At 40.1% G+C, this 14,814-nt stretch overlaps 1 protein-coding gene across 10 annotated transcripts in view; it reads left to right on the top strand.

Moving 5' to 3' along the window:
• The window catches only part of bptf (bromodomain PHD finger transcription factor), a 41,338-nt gene that overhangs the window by 13,589 nt on the left and 12,935 nt on the right, over window positions 1–14,814 (top strand). For 5 of the 10 annotated variants that reach the window (XM_037544725.1, XM_017705670.2, XM_017705667.2 and 2 more), the window contains 13 exons: window positions 2,693–2,878; window positions 3,240–3,391; window positions 4,457–4,800; window positions 6,922–7,053; window positions 7,407–7,536; window positions 8,417–8,552; window positions 8,728–9,042; window positions 9,211–11,050; window positions 12,357–12,481; window positions 12,570–12,698; window positions 12,889–13,039; window positions 13,185–13,305; window positions 13,668–13,905. In XM_037544725.1, coding sequence (XP_037400622.1) covers window positions 2,693–2,878; window positions 3,240–3,391; window positions 4,457–4,800; window positions 6,922–7,053; window positions 7,407–7,536; window positions 8,417–8,552; window positions 8,728–9,042; window positions 9,211–11,050; window positions 12,357–12,481; window positions 12,570–12,698; window positions 12,889–13,039; window positions 13,185–13,305; window positions 13,668–13,905 — 3,999 coding nt within the window. The remainder of the gene's footprint in view (window positions 1–2,692; window positions 2,879–3,239; window positions 3,392–4,456; window positions 4,801–6,921; window positions 7,054–7,406; window positions 7,537–8,416; window positions 8,553–8,727; window positions 9,043–9,210; window positions 11,051–12,356; window positions 12,482–12,569; window positions 12,699–12,888; window positions 13,040–13,184; window positions 13,306–13,667; window positions 13,906–14,814) is intronic. The other 5 variants (XM_017705673.2, XM_037544726.1, XM_017705669.2 and 2 more) reach the window with 2 other exon arrangements.

Genomic DNA, 14,814 nt, shown 5'->3' with positions numbered 1-14,814 from the left:
ATTGCCGCAGATCGGATACGTATCGGATTTCTGTACCACACATGAAAGCATCTCAAATCGTAATGGAAAATGTCAGATTCAGTGTGTTTTATTTTTTGCTGTTCACACTGACACAAATGACACATCTGTGCCACATAGGAAAAAATTTGGGATTGGGGGCCGCTTTTTGGACCACTTTTACCTGCTGTGTAAATGTAGCCTTAGACCTTTGCGATTGTTGTGTGGCTTGGGCTTATCTAGATATAATCCTGGTACTCCAGGTGCATGAAGTGACCAGGTGTCAAAGCACAGTACCTGTGCTTTCTGCTAGCCAAACTTGCAATGCAAACATTTTCAAAAAAAAAAAAAAACCTGGCATAAGTAACATGGATTTAAAAAAAAAAGTGCAACATTGAAAGTAAATGGCAATTAAGTGTTTAAGCATAATCAATAAACATAAAATAAGCATTTTAGTGTCAGTTTAGCAGCAGCATTCAAATACAGTGTCAGTGCCTCATGATTTTTATGTCATAAAATTACTGCACGCATTTGCTGAAATGAACCCAATAATTGGCAGATTGCCAGTTTCATACTTTTAGTAAAAATCTGCTGATTCTGGTCTTGGCCGATTCAATTTACATACCTAATTATGACAAGTTGTAACAATCATAATTAATGTTCAGTCAGTGTGCTCTCATTTTGCCAGTTTTGCCAGATCTCATAAAATCAGTTTTTGTGTAAACTGCGTTCCAAATTATTATTCAGATTGAATTTTTCTCAGATTTCCCTAAATGGTCGATGCAAATAAGTCAGTATAACCGTTAAGAGCATAAATTGAATTTTATTGAACAAACATCCCAATAATAACAGTATTTTTCCAAAAATAAAAACCTCAAAACATTTTATAGGTTGTAAAGAGGCAAAAATGGTCATTTGTTGAATTTGCAGCATTGAGGTTACATTTACTGACATCAAAAGCTATTTCAATCAAAAACATCTTAACAGGCCAAGTTACGTGTGAACTTAGGACCCCTTCTTTGATATCACCTTCTTGCATCCACTGAGCTTGTGAGTTTCTGGAGAGTTTCTGCTTGAATTTCTTTGCAGGATGTTCGAATTAGCCTCCCAGAGCTAATATTACTTGAATATTACTTAACCTGTGGCCTGCTTAATAATGTGGAATAGTTTCCCTTTAATTGGGCCCACCTGGCAAACTAATTATCACAGGTGTCTGAGATTGATTTTCAGTGTTCCGAAGAGCCCTGAGACACCATACCATCCTTGAGTGTAATTGAAAAATCCAATTTGCATAATAATTGAACGTAGTGTATTGTTTTATAATGTAGTTCCTGGAGTCCGGTTTTGGTATGTTTTAATTTAATAAAAAATAAATAAATAAAAACCTGATTGGAATGGTGAAATGTGCGGTTGAGGCACTGAAATATTCCTAAAGAGTAGCTATCCAGTAAAATTACTCTAAGGTCAGAGATTTACATAAAGTCTGCTTGTTTTCCACTCTTTGACTTGCTTGACCGTCCATCGCCACTTCATTTGCTTGGTACAGTGAACTTGGTACAGTGATTGAATTGCTCAACACAACGTGGCGTTTGGCGCTCTGAGCGGTTTCAGGCCGTTCCTTGCATCCCTGCTGCACTGGCCCTCTGCCTCCAGCCAGGCTGACAGCAGGGCTCCAGTCCTGTGAGAAAACAAAGCATTTCTGGCACAGGAGCAAGTCAGCTCCTCCCAGCTACCTCTACTCCACAATACCGCCATAGAAAAGTGCACTGGCTTCATGCCATCCTCAGCCTGAGCAGCAACCAAGGCCTGCTGGCATGTCTTACTCTACTGCAAGAGCATAGCTTGGGCTGTGCTTGTCTGTTTGGTGCAGTTTATGCTGAGATTGTAGTTTTTGCATACATCCTTTTTCATGCATCTTGTGTCATTTGTGTTGGTTATGACCAAAAACTAAAGATGCTCTTCATCCAAAAGTACAGCCAGTGGTAAATGCAAGCTTGTATGAACATAATTTTCCTCTTACCTTATATGTAGTTGCTCAGTCAAGACATTTTTGCTGCCTGAAGCTTGTTCATTTAGTTTTGCACTGGGGCTATGAGGCTAATGGATCTCATACCTCACCAGTTAGTGATGTGCAAACTGCATACCTAAATCATTACATGCTTGCCTCACACTGTTATGTAATCTCAGAGATTTGTTTATGGCAGAGTGACATGCTGCTATTGACAAAATGGACAAAAGTATGTCACACAGTAAAAAATAAACGGCAGTGTTTTAAAATCTGAATTATATAAAATTTTATATGTAACAATTTGTCATACCACAACTGTACCACATTAGATTACTGAACTACCCAAATGATTGCTAAACAACTCGATATGGAATAATGAGTTAGGTATTCAGATGGCACGGTGTTGTTGATCTTGCCAAGTTTATTACTTTATAGCTGCGTTTGGCTCAAATCTTAAAAGCTAACTTTAGAAACCAAACATACTGGCTGATGCATTTTTTTAATGCAAACTGTTAATTTGATTCTTCTCTCAGCCATCACTTTTAACTGCTCTCTATACTACAGGCTTATTATTATTATTATTATTATTATTATTAAAATTAAAATATTAGGGTTGTTTTTAAGTGGAGTATTACTTAAACAAATATATTTGGTGTTGATCAGGAAATGGAATGTTGTCTGTTCTAGATAAAAGCTCAGAGTCAGGTTGTCAAGGTGATGGGGAGTCTATGCTGGAAACTGAACCTCCACAGACTGCTGATGAAAACAGTTGCAGCAGTCACTTCTCCATTTCTGACTGCCTGAGGCCCCCAGAGGAGCCAGACCTGGCTGACCGCTCCTCGCAGTCTTCCATCAACAGCCAAGACGACGCAGGTATATGCAGTAACACGGATCTAACACGCGTCCTATACGCGGTCAGTTATATCTGCCCTGTTTCTCATAATTGTGTAACAGATTGCGCTGTTGGTAATTGTCTGTAGCACAGAGACTCATTCAAAATGTCATAAGTGTGAGAATTCAACAAAGACCGTACAAAACCTTACCCTTGTAAAAAAAAAAAAAAAAAATCTGTAGGTTGTTTTTGACCCATGCCTAATAATGTTGTAAAATGCAAAGTATTAGGACATTTCCTAATTTAGAGTGACTGTAAAAATCAGACGTTTTTGGAAAAGTTCCAGTCGATGGTTGTGTTTCCAAACTTAAGCTGACTGGCTGACTGGTATGTATGTGGCAGGTGAGGGTAAAGGAAACGGAGACGGTACGAGGACAGGGTCGTCTATGCGCATGGTGACACGTCTGCGCAATCCTGACAGCAAACTGAGCCAGCGCAAGATCATGCAGGACAAGGATGGCAGCTCGCAGGATGGCAGCAAAGCACTTAAAGAGGTGAGGTGTTTAAGCTTTTTTTTTTTTTTTTTTTTTTTCTTGGCAAAGAAAGGTAGTGCAGTTTAAACAAACCCGAGAACTGAGCTGTTAATGTGCTGAATTTTTATGTATTATGTAAAATTATAAATATGTGCTTTACACAGGATGTTGCATTTGTTATGAGGATTTCATTGCATTCAGCCACAAGAGCATTAATGAGTTCAGGTACTGATGTTGGATGTTTAGTTCTAGATCACATTCATCACTCCAACTCATCCTAAAGTTATTGGATGGAGCGCCTTCACTCCGGTGCTCCACAGCTTAGGGCATAGCTGTTTTATGGACTTCTACTCGACACTTGGTTTATCGGTATTTAAAAAGCTTGTGTGAATCGCAGTCAGTCAGTGTAGTACAAATAAAGATATCACACACATCTACAAAGGGGATCACAAAACGTGCACAACCACAGATTGTAAACTAATGAAACAGCTGCTGATATACGTTGATTTCCATAAAGAAATGATTCTCTTAAACAGTGTTTATATTACTTGATTATTAATCTTAAAATATTTTTTTTCTTGTATTTTTTTCCCCTCAGCAGTCCACTTATAATATTGGTGTGGTTTTATTTGCCAAAAGCAGTCATTAATTTTTACATGACTGTTTTCAACTGGGAGGCACTGGATATGTTGGTTCTGTATTTTATTTATTTATTTATTTTTACTGAGCACAAGTATGTTTTTCAAGTGCTCAATGCCGAGTCTGATACCATAATGAATTACATACTTGGAATAAAGTAGTTGTAGGCATGTACTTTAACAATAACTGAAATCTAGCTGATTTTAAATTATGTGAATTAACCAGCTCTGCTACAACAGTTTGTTTCATAGTTTTGACCCCTGCTCCTCTTCTGTCTCTGTAGTATAAAAGCAGACCCTCGTTCACTGCCCACTTGAGTTGTTTGTTCATTTGTCCGACATGTGCTGGTTATGTAGTTATGAGCATGGGTTTTGCTGTTTTAGTGAATGTCATAGTTTAGACACAGCATTAGTTATACGAAATCTAATACTGTGATTCTTCTCTCAGACCCCTCCGCTAATGGCCTATGGCTCTGTCAGGAAAGATCTTGCTGGAAAGAGCAGTTCTAACAATGGTTTCTTCAAGCTGGGCCAGGAGGGCAAGTTCCGCGTCTACCACAACCAGTACAGCACAAACACCCTGGCCCTTAACAAGCACCAGCACCGCGAGGATCACGACAAGCGCCGACACCTCTCTCATAAGTTCTGTATGACCACCGCCGGCGAGTTTAAGTGGAATGGCTCCGTCCATGGCTCCAAAACGCTGACCGTGTCCACTCTGAGACTGACCATCATTCAGCTGGAGAACAATGTCCCTGCTCCCTTCCTACATCCCAACTGGGCCTCTCACAGGTAGTCCTGCTGTAGTGTATATCACCACCTACATTTTTTTTTATCTAGGGTACTGGGAATTTCTTCTTTTTTTTTTTTTTTTTCTTCTGCCCAGAGTTTCTCAAACTCTAAACAGCAAACAGTGACCTCTGGAGTTTAGACCACATTGATTTGAGTGCAGTTATTTTTTTTAGCAAATGATGCCATGTCAGTAGAATATTTAAGCCAGCAAGTGCAATCAGGTAAATTATTGCCATAATGCATGATATAGTATAGAGTAGTTGACAAATGTAGTTGGTGCTGGGCAGGGCAGTACCTGATTTTGTGATGTAATATGATGTCTGCAGAAGTAGTGGTCAGCATGCAGGAAAATTGCCCAGAAAGACATTTTTCTACCAAATACAAAAAGTGTACTTCATGAATGAGGATGGTACACTACTCTTTAACAATCGGGAAATATTTATTTTATGTACAACAATAATAAAATAAATAACTTGATCAGTGTGGATTTAGGTATTCATTTAACTATTACAAGCTATTATTTAATCCAGTGTTTAAAGGATATTAAATATCTGTGAACAAAAAGTGAGCAAAAATTTTTAGATTTGATTGCCGCATCTGAAATATTATGAATTCTGGCTGTCAGTTTTAATATATCTTAATTTAGAATATTGTACAGCACTGTTGGTCTTACTCAGTGTTATTTGCTGCTTTCTGGTGTTCTCCTAATTACAGCTTTCAAACAGTCTTACATATTACTGTAAACATTTGAGCGCATAGGGTGACAGTTCCACATGGACACGGTTCAACACAGAACGCTCAAAAACTGGGCTCGGCACATGGTGTGTGTGTTTTTTTTATTTATTTATTTTCCTCCCCCCTACAGTGCAGTTAGCTAACCGTACTCATTGCCAGAGAACCGTTCTTTGTGATTATGTAATCAGCAGTTTGCTGATTGGTTCAGCGTTCAATGTCAGCATTTTGCCACTGCATCCTGCTGTTATTTCAAACTCAAAAACTCTAATCAAATAGGTTTAATTCACTCATACCAGCACCACATAAGTGAAATCAGTATACAATGTTAAATCCACCATTCACTAAACATCAAAGCTTTAATCTAACACAGATTTCTAATAAACAGCACCGATAATCAAGAGAGAGTAGCGTTGGCTGGTTAGCATTAGGTTAGCTAGCATGCTGCCAAGTTTGATTCTGGCAAACAAAAGCTTTCTTATGCAAGTGTAGGTGACAACAACCAAATCTGAGGAAGCAGAGTCGAGTGGCTCGAGGGACAGAAAGCTGAAATTAAACCTGTGATGTTTGGAACTGTAATGTTGGCTTCCTAGGTAAACTAAAGCTGACTCCTCTCTCCTAGTTAACTTGGCTTAGCTAAAGAGATCCAAACACAGCAGGACAGGTTTGATGCAACTAACTGGTGCTCTGTCATCACAAGTTTAGGTGATAAAACTCTCAACCGTGAGAGCAAAGTCCCAAATTTTGCATATTACATAAAATATGACCAAGATGTTGATGAATAATGAGGAGGGAGAGCTGAACGTGTGGCTGGTTATTTGTTAGGAGGGCTAACGTTAGTGGGGTCAACTAAAGCCTTTAGGAAATGGAAACTGAAACTGGGGAACAGTGATGCTCGGATAAACAGCACAGAGCACCGTCACAACATTCTTCATCTCCAGTGTATTTAGTCTTGGCCTTTTTTTTTACATCAGTAACGGCAGCTGTAACTTAGTCTTGGCATTATTTTGACTGGGTTTTATGTTTCAGCTTTGTCCGTATCATTGGTTGCCTGGTAACGCGCATGACAGTTTGTGAACTTCATTTGAGTAGTTTTAAGACTTCCTAACTTGAAATAAGGTGCTATAAGAGGATTCCTTAATAAAGATATTTTGCTTTTGTAATTTATCTTGACTTTGGGACCAAAAGATTGGAAGTTTCTGAAATCCCAGGTCCGTGCCCTGCTTTGCCTCTACAGTTCTTGTGTGTTGATCTTTTTTTTTTTTTCTCTCTCTACTTAGAAGGAATAAGAGCATTTGTCTAGTCATACAGTAATGTTCCTGCACCCTACGGGTTGTGTCCGTCTATTTTGGAAATGATTTATTCTGATCACACATTTTCTTGCCACAGGTCAAACTGGATAAAGGCAGTCCAGATGTGCAGCAAAGCACGAGAGTTTGCCTTAGCTTTGGCCATTTTAGAGTGTGCGATCAAACCAGTGGTTATGCTCTCAGTCTGGAAGGACTCACTGGGTCACACAAGGTCAGTAGACTCAGTCGTGCATCTTCTGTGCTTTCACTGGAATTGCAGATCTATAGGTCTTAGTATTTATTGCATAATGCCTTTATATTTGTGCTGCTGAGTAGTTCAGACATGCACTTAAGTAAATGGATGTTTGCAGTATCTGGAAACATTTTGTTTCCTTTTATACTTCTTTTAGTAGGAAGTCGTGTTCTTTTATGTGCTGTACTGATGTGTCGCTAATGTCTTTGCCCGAAGGTACATAAAAATGTAATGTAAAGGTTATACAACGCTGATTAAACAAGTCAAAAAGTCACCTTGCTCTTTTTATCCCAAATTATTCCCACCACTTTTCTCTCTTGGTCCTCCCTTAGGCTTCATCGAATGACCTCTATGGAGCGGGAGGAGAAAGAAAAGGTGAAAAAGAGAGAGAAAAAACTGGAAGATGAAGAGACAATGCAGCAGGCCACGTGGGTGAAGTACACGTTCCCTATTAAGCACCAGGTGAGAACAGCACATGCTCTCAGTGCTGCCTTTAGTCTTGCGCGCATGATGTAGCACAGGACATGTTCTGCGGATACAGACATGAACTTTTGTATTGGAACAATCGGCTGAATTGGTTTTGTTATTTAAAGGCATGAATTCATTTATAGTATTTACCGGTTCTTTTGGCAAGCGTCACTGAAGCCACCAGATTTTTTTTCTTCTTCTTCAGTGGAACTTTTGTTTTATGAAATTAAAAGTAAAGTATTTTAGTATTTAAAATACTAAAGTATTTTTAAAATTCACTGATATGAAGTGGTTCAGAGAAAAATAATTATGCAGCTTTTGAAATGCACAGATGTACTTGATCAGCTGAGACATATTTGATGTCCAGATTTTGTTTCTTCTGTTTTGTGCATTGCAAACAAACACTAGAAATCAAGTCAGTCAGAAATTTTCTATAGATACTTATACGTGTTCCCAAAACTTCTCAATCCACGTCCAGGTCTTTCAGGTTCTGCAGACTTTCCAATGTGGTTTGAGACACAGTGTAACTTGCTGTGAAAAAATGAATAAATTTTCTTCTAGTGTTCGCAGTGTTGACCTCATAGCTCCAGTTTTAAAAGGGAAAAGCCAAATTTGGGCGCCAAAGATGGGGAAATTGTATAAATTATTATTATTTTTTTTTTTGCTGGACTTTCTTTAAGACTACAGCTGCTGTTTTCTAATACTGCTCAGTTTTAGCCTTCATTCTGTTAAACTGTATCTGAGATATTGCTGGTCAGTTTTATACATGATTTGTAGTGAGAGTGTCATCTTAAATTGAAATGATTGCTAATTTGGACGGACATTTTTTTTTTTTTTTTTTTTTTTTTTTTTTTTTTTTGTCACTGTGTGGTAGGTGTGGAAACAGAAAGGGGAGGAGTACAGAGTAACTGGGTATGGTGGTTGGAGCTGGGTCAGTAAGACCTACGTCCACCGCTTTGTCCCCAAACTACCTGGAAACACAAATGTCAACTATCGAAAAGCACTTGAAGGTATGTCTCTTTCTCACAAAGTGGCCTTGACTACATTTACATAACCATTCATTCAAGTTATTCTACATCATGGCTGCATTGTTTTATTTATATGTCCTACTATGTGAACAGATTGTGACCTGTAATATTTGGTGGTAGGAAAACGTTTTCACCAATTTAATCTCTTACTTTTTAGCCGCTAAACCTGGCAACGAACATGAAACAACATCCCACTCGCAGAAACAGAATAGCCCTTCAGAAATGCACGATGTCTCTGATTCCATCCAAAAGCCGGGAAAGGAAGAAAAACAGCAAAATTCCATTTCTGAATCCACAACAGAGCCTTTATCTGCTGAGGAGCACACCCTGAAAGAGCAGGGTGAAAAAAAGGAGGAAAAGATGGAGGTGGATGAGAAGGCTGTGGATAAGAATGATCATCTCTACAAGAATGAATCCTCTGAACAGATGGACGCTATAGCCTCGAAGTCAACCAGTCCCAGTGAGGAAAAAGGTATTCACATGGATTAAATGTTAAATTTTTGTTTCTTTGTATATATTCATTCAAGTGGTCTTTGAAAACAGCAAAGCATTTGTCTTGCACATCTTGTGATTGCAGAAGTTCTGTATCATAATATCTTAACAGCGCACGTTTTCTCACATGATTTTCTCACATTCACAGTTAATGTTAGCACGTCTTCATCTTTGCTGAATGACCAACCTCTCAAAGGGGAGGCTATTGATGGTGAAGAGTCCAGTGTCAGTGCAGCAACTTCTCAGGCATCCTTCGACTGTGAAGTTGTGAACGTCAGTGAGGGCTTCCAGCTGCGCACAGCATACAAGAAGAAAGTCAAAGCATCAAAGCTTGATGGCCTCCTGGAGCGACGAGTCAGACAGTTCACCGTGGAAGAAAGGCAGAGGCTGGAGATGCTCAAGCAAGCAGCCACCTCTAAACCAGCCACCGAGAAGGTAAAGGAGGATCAGGAGACAACCACCACATCCACAAATCAAGACTTGAAAACTGAAGGAACTGCACCTATTCCTCCAAAACCTATTGAAGCTGATGAGGTAGTAGAGCCAGTAATGAAGGACAAAGACCCTGTGGTCCAAAAGCTTGAATTTGACCAAGAGGAGGAGCAGGTGAAACCCAATTCCTTAGAACAGACTGATAATCTTGATGTCAGATTGGGCTCCAGTCCAAAGACTGAAATAGCGGAACAAGGACAGAAAACAGGAACAGAAGCAGAGCACAAAACGGGCAATGGAGCACCAGTAACAACTGCTGCTGCGTTTAATGGTGGTCCACAGCAAGATCTCGAAACAGATCTTGAAGTAAAACCTGAAACAGCTTGTCCTAAAATTGAGGATACAGAGGGGAAGACTCCAGTTGAAAACAGCTCTTCCATAAGTGAGAATGGTTTAAATGTAGAAAAAGCTTTGTCAGTGCATGTAAATGGAAAAGATGGTTCCATAGACTCTCCCCCCGCAAATCTCCCCAATAACATTAATTCAAAAGAGATTATCCAGACCACGGAAGATGAGTCAAGAGTGGCACCACAGAAGGAACCCCTGAAATCTCTAATGAATGGCGACTTGACTCAAGAAGGTCAGAAAGAGAAGGCTAAGCCCGATGATGAACCACTGGTGGCCAAGTCAGACTCTGAGTATCTGCCACCTCAGAAAATAGCTAAGCTGGAGAACAGCACAGAAGGCATTGTTGACTCGACCGTTGGTTCTGCTCCATCCCAGCCTACCGCACCAGAAGCTAGCTTAAAACCAGATGTGCTTAATAACAGTGCCAAGGTGGCGTCAGTAGAGACTGAGGAAGCCAAGCTTAAATCCCTCAGTCCATCATCCATTCCATCTGGGGATGAGTCCAGCCTTAGCAGTGACGTTCCTGAGAACAGCAATAGCAGTGGTAGTGGGATTAAGACCATGATTACGCAAGTTACCACAACTACCACCACTACGGTTTCCACTGAGTCACGTACTGTCCAGTTAGCAGAAGTGTCAAGCACGCTTGATGGTACCGCTAGCAATAATGCTTCTGCCGTGAATGCATTGGCTGAACCAAAGGTGGAGTCCACCACAACAGTCTCTACTCTTTCTACTACAACTACCACCACTGTTACCAAGGTTACTAATCCAGTCCTTGGAGCCAAGGTAACAGAGGAGAGCAAGACTGTTGTCACAGCAACACTAACTGATGCTAAATCAGGGCCTTCAGGTTCCTCTGTGAGCTCCATGACCGTGAGTAAGGAGTACACCACTAAGGACAGGGTACGACTGATGAAATTTTCCCGCTCCAAGAAGACCCGGTCAGGGACAGCACTGCCTTCATATCGCAAGTTTGTAACCAAGAGCAGCAAGAAAAGCATCTTTGTCCTTCCCAATGATGAGCTGAAGAAGCTTGCACGCCGAGCCGGTATCCGTGAGGTGCCCATATTCAACTACAATGCCAAACCGGCTTTAGACATCTGGCCATATCCATCCCCAAGACCCACATTTGGAATCACATGGAGGTCTGTAGATACTTTGGGATCATTGTTTTGCTTTTGTCTTTTAATTTTAGATCAGTTTTAGATGGTAGTTTGTTAAACACACCAAATGTAGTTAGTCAGCCCCGACATGTGTGGTGTCCAAAGTATGCTTAGTCAATTTTGTGCTGATGTAACTAAAACCAGTTAGCTTCATGCAAACTGCATGTACAAATCATAATACATTCTTGGACATAACAGAATTGAGCATGCATTTTGCAAGAAACGAACTGTTGGGGTTTATGCTTCCATTACTTGTTACCGGTACTAGCTCTGCGGCTCCAGTGCAAAACTAAAGAAGCATTTTTATATACTAAATATACACCGATCAGCCATAAGCTTAAAACCACCTCCTTGTTTCTACACTCATTGTCCGTTTTAATAGCCAGACTTACTATAGAGGTGCATTGTGTAGTTCTACAACTACAGACTGTTTCTCTGCACCACTTTCACCCTGTTCTTCAGTGGACTGGCCCAGGCATAATACCTCAGAGCGAGTGTTATTTGGATAGTGGATCATTCTCAGCACTGCAGTGACACTGACGTGGTGGTGGCATGTTGGTGTGTGTTGCATTGGTACAAGTGGATCAGATACAGCAGTGCTGCTGGAGTTTTTAAACATCTCCGTTTTCCTGATGGACTGAGAATAGTCCACCAATCAAAAATATCCAGCTTTGACCACTGATAAAGGACTAAAGGATGACCAACACAAACTGCAGCAGTAGATGAGCTGCTGTCTCTGACTTTAAGGTCGACCAACAGTGTGAGTGGGCAGTGTTTAAAAACACCAGCAGCACTGCTGTGTCACTGGTTCACATTCATTTTTTTTATAATTGATCCATATCTCCCATTAGTGTGAACACAACTAGTGAATAAATTAGTATCATAAGCCTCCGTCTCAGTTTATTAGCTTCAAATAACTCTACACGGTTAATGATTATAGGAAAAATCGGGAAAATATGGCATTCTGCTGTGTTTACTGACAGAAACTGCAGGTTAACTGCTAATGCCATATTTTTAACACTTGATTACAGTAATATGAGTGTGCACATTGCGCACACAGTGGGGGAAAAACACTTGAATTCTGACTTCTCCTTGAAGGCACATGGGTACTAATTGGACATGTATTAGACTACATACAAAGGTGGCTCAGATCTGGTTTGAAAAAATAGGTCAGATTTGGGTTTTTATTCATCTCTGACATCAAATTCGTGCTGCTTTACCAGGTGATGTGACCATAACCAATGTTTGATGATAATTTTAGTTGATTATTGAGCCACCCTTCTCACAGGTACCGGCTCCAGACTGTGAGGTCTTTGGCTGGAGTAAGCCTGATGTTACGGCTGCTCTGGGCTTGTCTCAGATGGGACGACATGGCTGTGAAGCCCTCTCCCGCTGTAGGAACCACACGGACAGGTGAGTTCTCATTTATTTCTGGTCTTCACATGGAACTAATGGGGGTGGGTGAGTGTCTAATCACATTTTTATCTCTTGATCACTGCAGAGACATCTGAGACTGATATCACCACCACAGAGATTATCAAACGGAGAGATGTGGGACCTTATGGTATTCGATCAGAGTACTGTATCAGGAAAATTATTTGCCCACTGGGAGTGCCAGAGGCTCCCAAAGGTAAGGTCAGACAAGAGAGGGAGGGAACATGCTTCCAGGTGGTTTGTTATGAACTACCAGAAATAACTGCATAATAATTAATAATAATTTCTATTAGGTAATTGTTCTTTCTTTTCAATGTAGATTTTGTATATTTCACTGTGAAGCTCTTTTTTTTTTTTTTTTTTTTTTTTTTTTTTTTTTAATTTAGAAACCCCCACACCCCAAAGAAAAGGTCTGCGTTCCAGTGCTTTGCGGCCAAAGAAACCAGAGCCTTCTAAACAGACGGGGCCAGTAGTGATTGAGACATGGGTGCCAGAGGAGGATCTGGAGCTCTGGGAGATACGAGCCTTTACTGAAAGGTGTGATGCTCTACTTCTGCAATTATGTATCATTTCTATTGATTTTTTTTTTTATATAGGTTTGCTAGGTTATTTCCTCCAAATAACAGAGTCACTGTCATGTCCTCGATCTCACTGTTGTTCTTTAACTTCTTTACACCTGCAGAGTTGAGAGGGAAAAGGCGCAGGCAGCAGACCCAACTAAGGTTAGTGTGCAGAAGAAAGCTGAAGAGGTCAAGGCCCAATTGGAAGCTCAGCTAAAGCACCAGAGATTGGCAGCCCAGCAGGTGGGAAATTAGATGGTTACCCACCTGGGGATCCCCTCCTAGCAAACTTTGCAAAAAGGGGGCAGATAAAAAAGGGTGTTTTTTTTTTTGTTTGTTTTTTTTTTTCCATTGGGCCTTTGTTGAAAAAAGGACAGTTTGGGGTATCCCAAGCATTTGTGACGTTTTATTTGTTCCATGTGATTTATTCTAATTGAATCTGTTCAAGTAATTTTCATTCTTTCACATTTTTCAGTTTGTGTTCTTCTGTAATTCTGTTCACCATGGCAAATTTAGTCATGTTCATCTCCTTCTTGTGTCCTGTGCTTCCCATTTGAGAGTGGCTCTGCACACAAGCTCCTGAGTTCTTCATATTTGCTTTGTAGAAACGGTTGGAGCAGCAAAAGCCTGGAGGCACCACCTCCACCTCCACCTTAACCAGCACTCCCATCAGCGCTGGATCTTCCACCCAGAAGGTGGTGGTAGGCTCTTTGACCAGTCCGGTCACCCCTGGGACGAAAGTAGTACTGGCCACCAAGTTAGGTACGCCGGTGACATTCCAGCAGAACAAGAACTTCCAGCAGACTTTTGCCTCCTGGGTCAAGCAAGGCCAAGGTAATACAGGTCAGTGTTCCATGGTTTATGGGACAAAAGTGTTGATGTAATTTAAAGTCAAGCATTTTTCTCTTGTGTTGGACGGTGGCAATGTTTTCAATCTGTTTGCTTTTTTTTTTAAATATACATTTGCTTGCTTTTATTTTACCTTTTGACTGCCTCTTTAATTTTTTTATTAAGATTGGTTCCATAACAAATCAAATTTACACAATTTTCCACTGACCCCACATGTAGTTGATCAGCCAAGACATGGTTGTTGTCTAAATTTTGCTTCTTTAGCTTAGAACTCAAGCAGCAAGAATAACATTGCTAACAAACACTAGAATGCAGTAGATGCCCAAATCGTTTCTATAAAAATTCATCAAATCTTCTTTCAACCTGCTCGATCCATGTCCAGTATGACTCACTGTGAATTGTAAAAATGAAGAGGTTGAGAGAGGTTTTGGGGAGGTATTCAGAAGCTACTTGGGCTGTTGAGTTTGAGTGTTTATTTTCAGATGGGTAAAGTGCAAAACAGGGTAAATTTGATTTTATTCTGAACTAATCGTTTAAAATGGTTTCTATCTGATTTTATTTATTGCAGTTGAATTAGAATGCATAGAAATATCAAAGCAACTTGAAATGATACAGATGTATTGTAACCCAGTGATGCCCACTTACTATCCAGTACAAATGTCCATGAAGAGCATGGAGAACTAAAATAACTGCTAATGGTCAGCTATATCTTTTTTTTTTTTTTCTTTTTTTTTTTAATTATTGCTCTCAATCATAACATATTTTGAGAATATGAAGGGAAAGAAGCTCTTAAATGAATGAGTACATTTGTGGTCATTGTCAGAGTACAGTGAAACTGTTGAAGAAACCTGTGGGATGGTTGTGGGCACCACTGCCACAGACCGTTTTTTGCTGCGGCTGTTT

The sequence above is a fragment of the Pygocentrus nattereri genome, chromosome 14 (assembly GCF_015220715.1).
Source record: "Pygocentrus nattereri isolate fPygNat1 chromosome 14, fPygNat1.pri, whole genome shotgun sequence".
NCBI classification, from domain to species: domain Eukaryota; kingdom Metazoa; phylum Chordata; class Actinopteri; order Characiformes; family Serrasalmidae; genus Pygocentrus; species Pygocentrus nattereri.
Note: the sequence above shows the minus strand (reverse complement) of the source record. Positions and strands in the feature narration are given on the sequence as shown.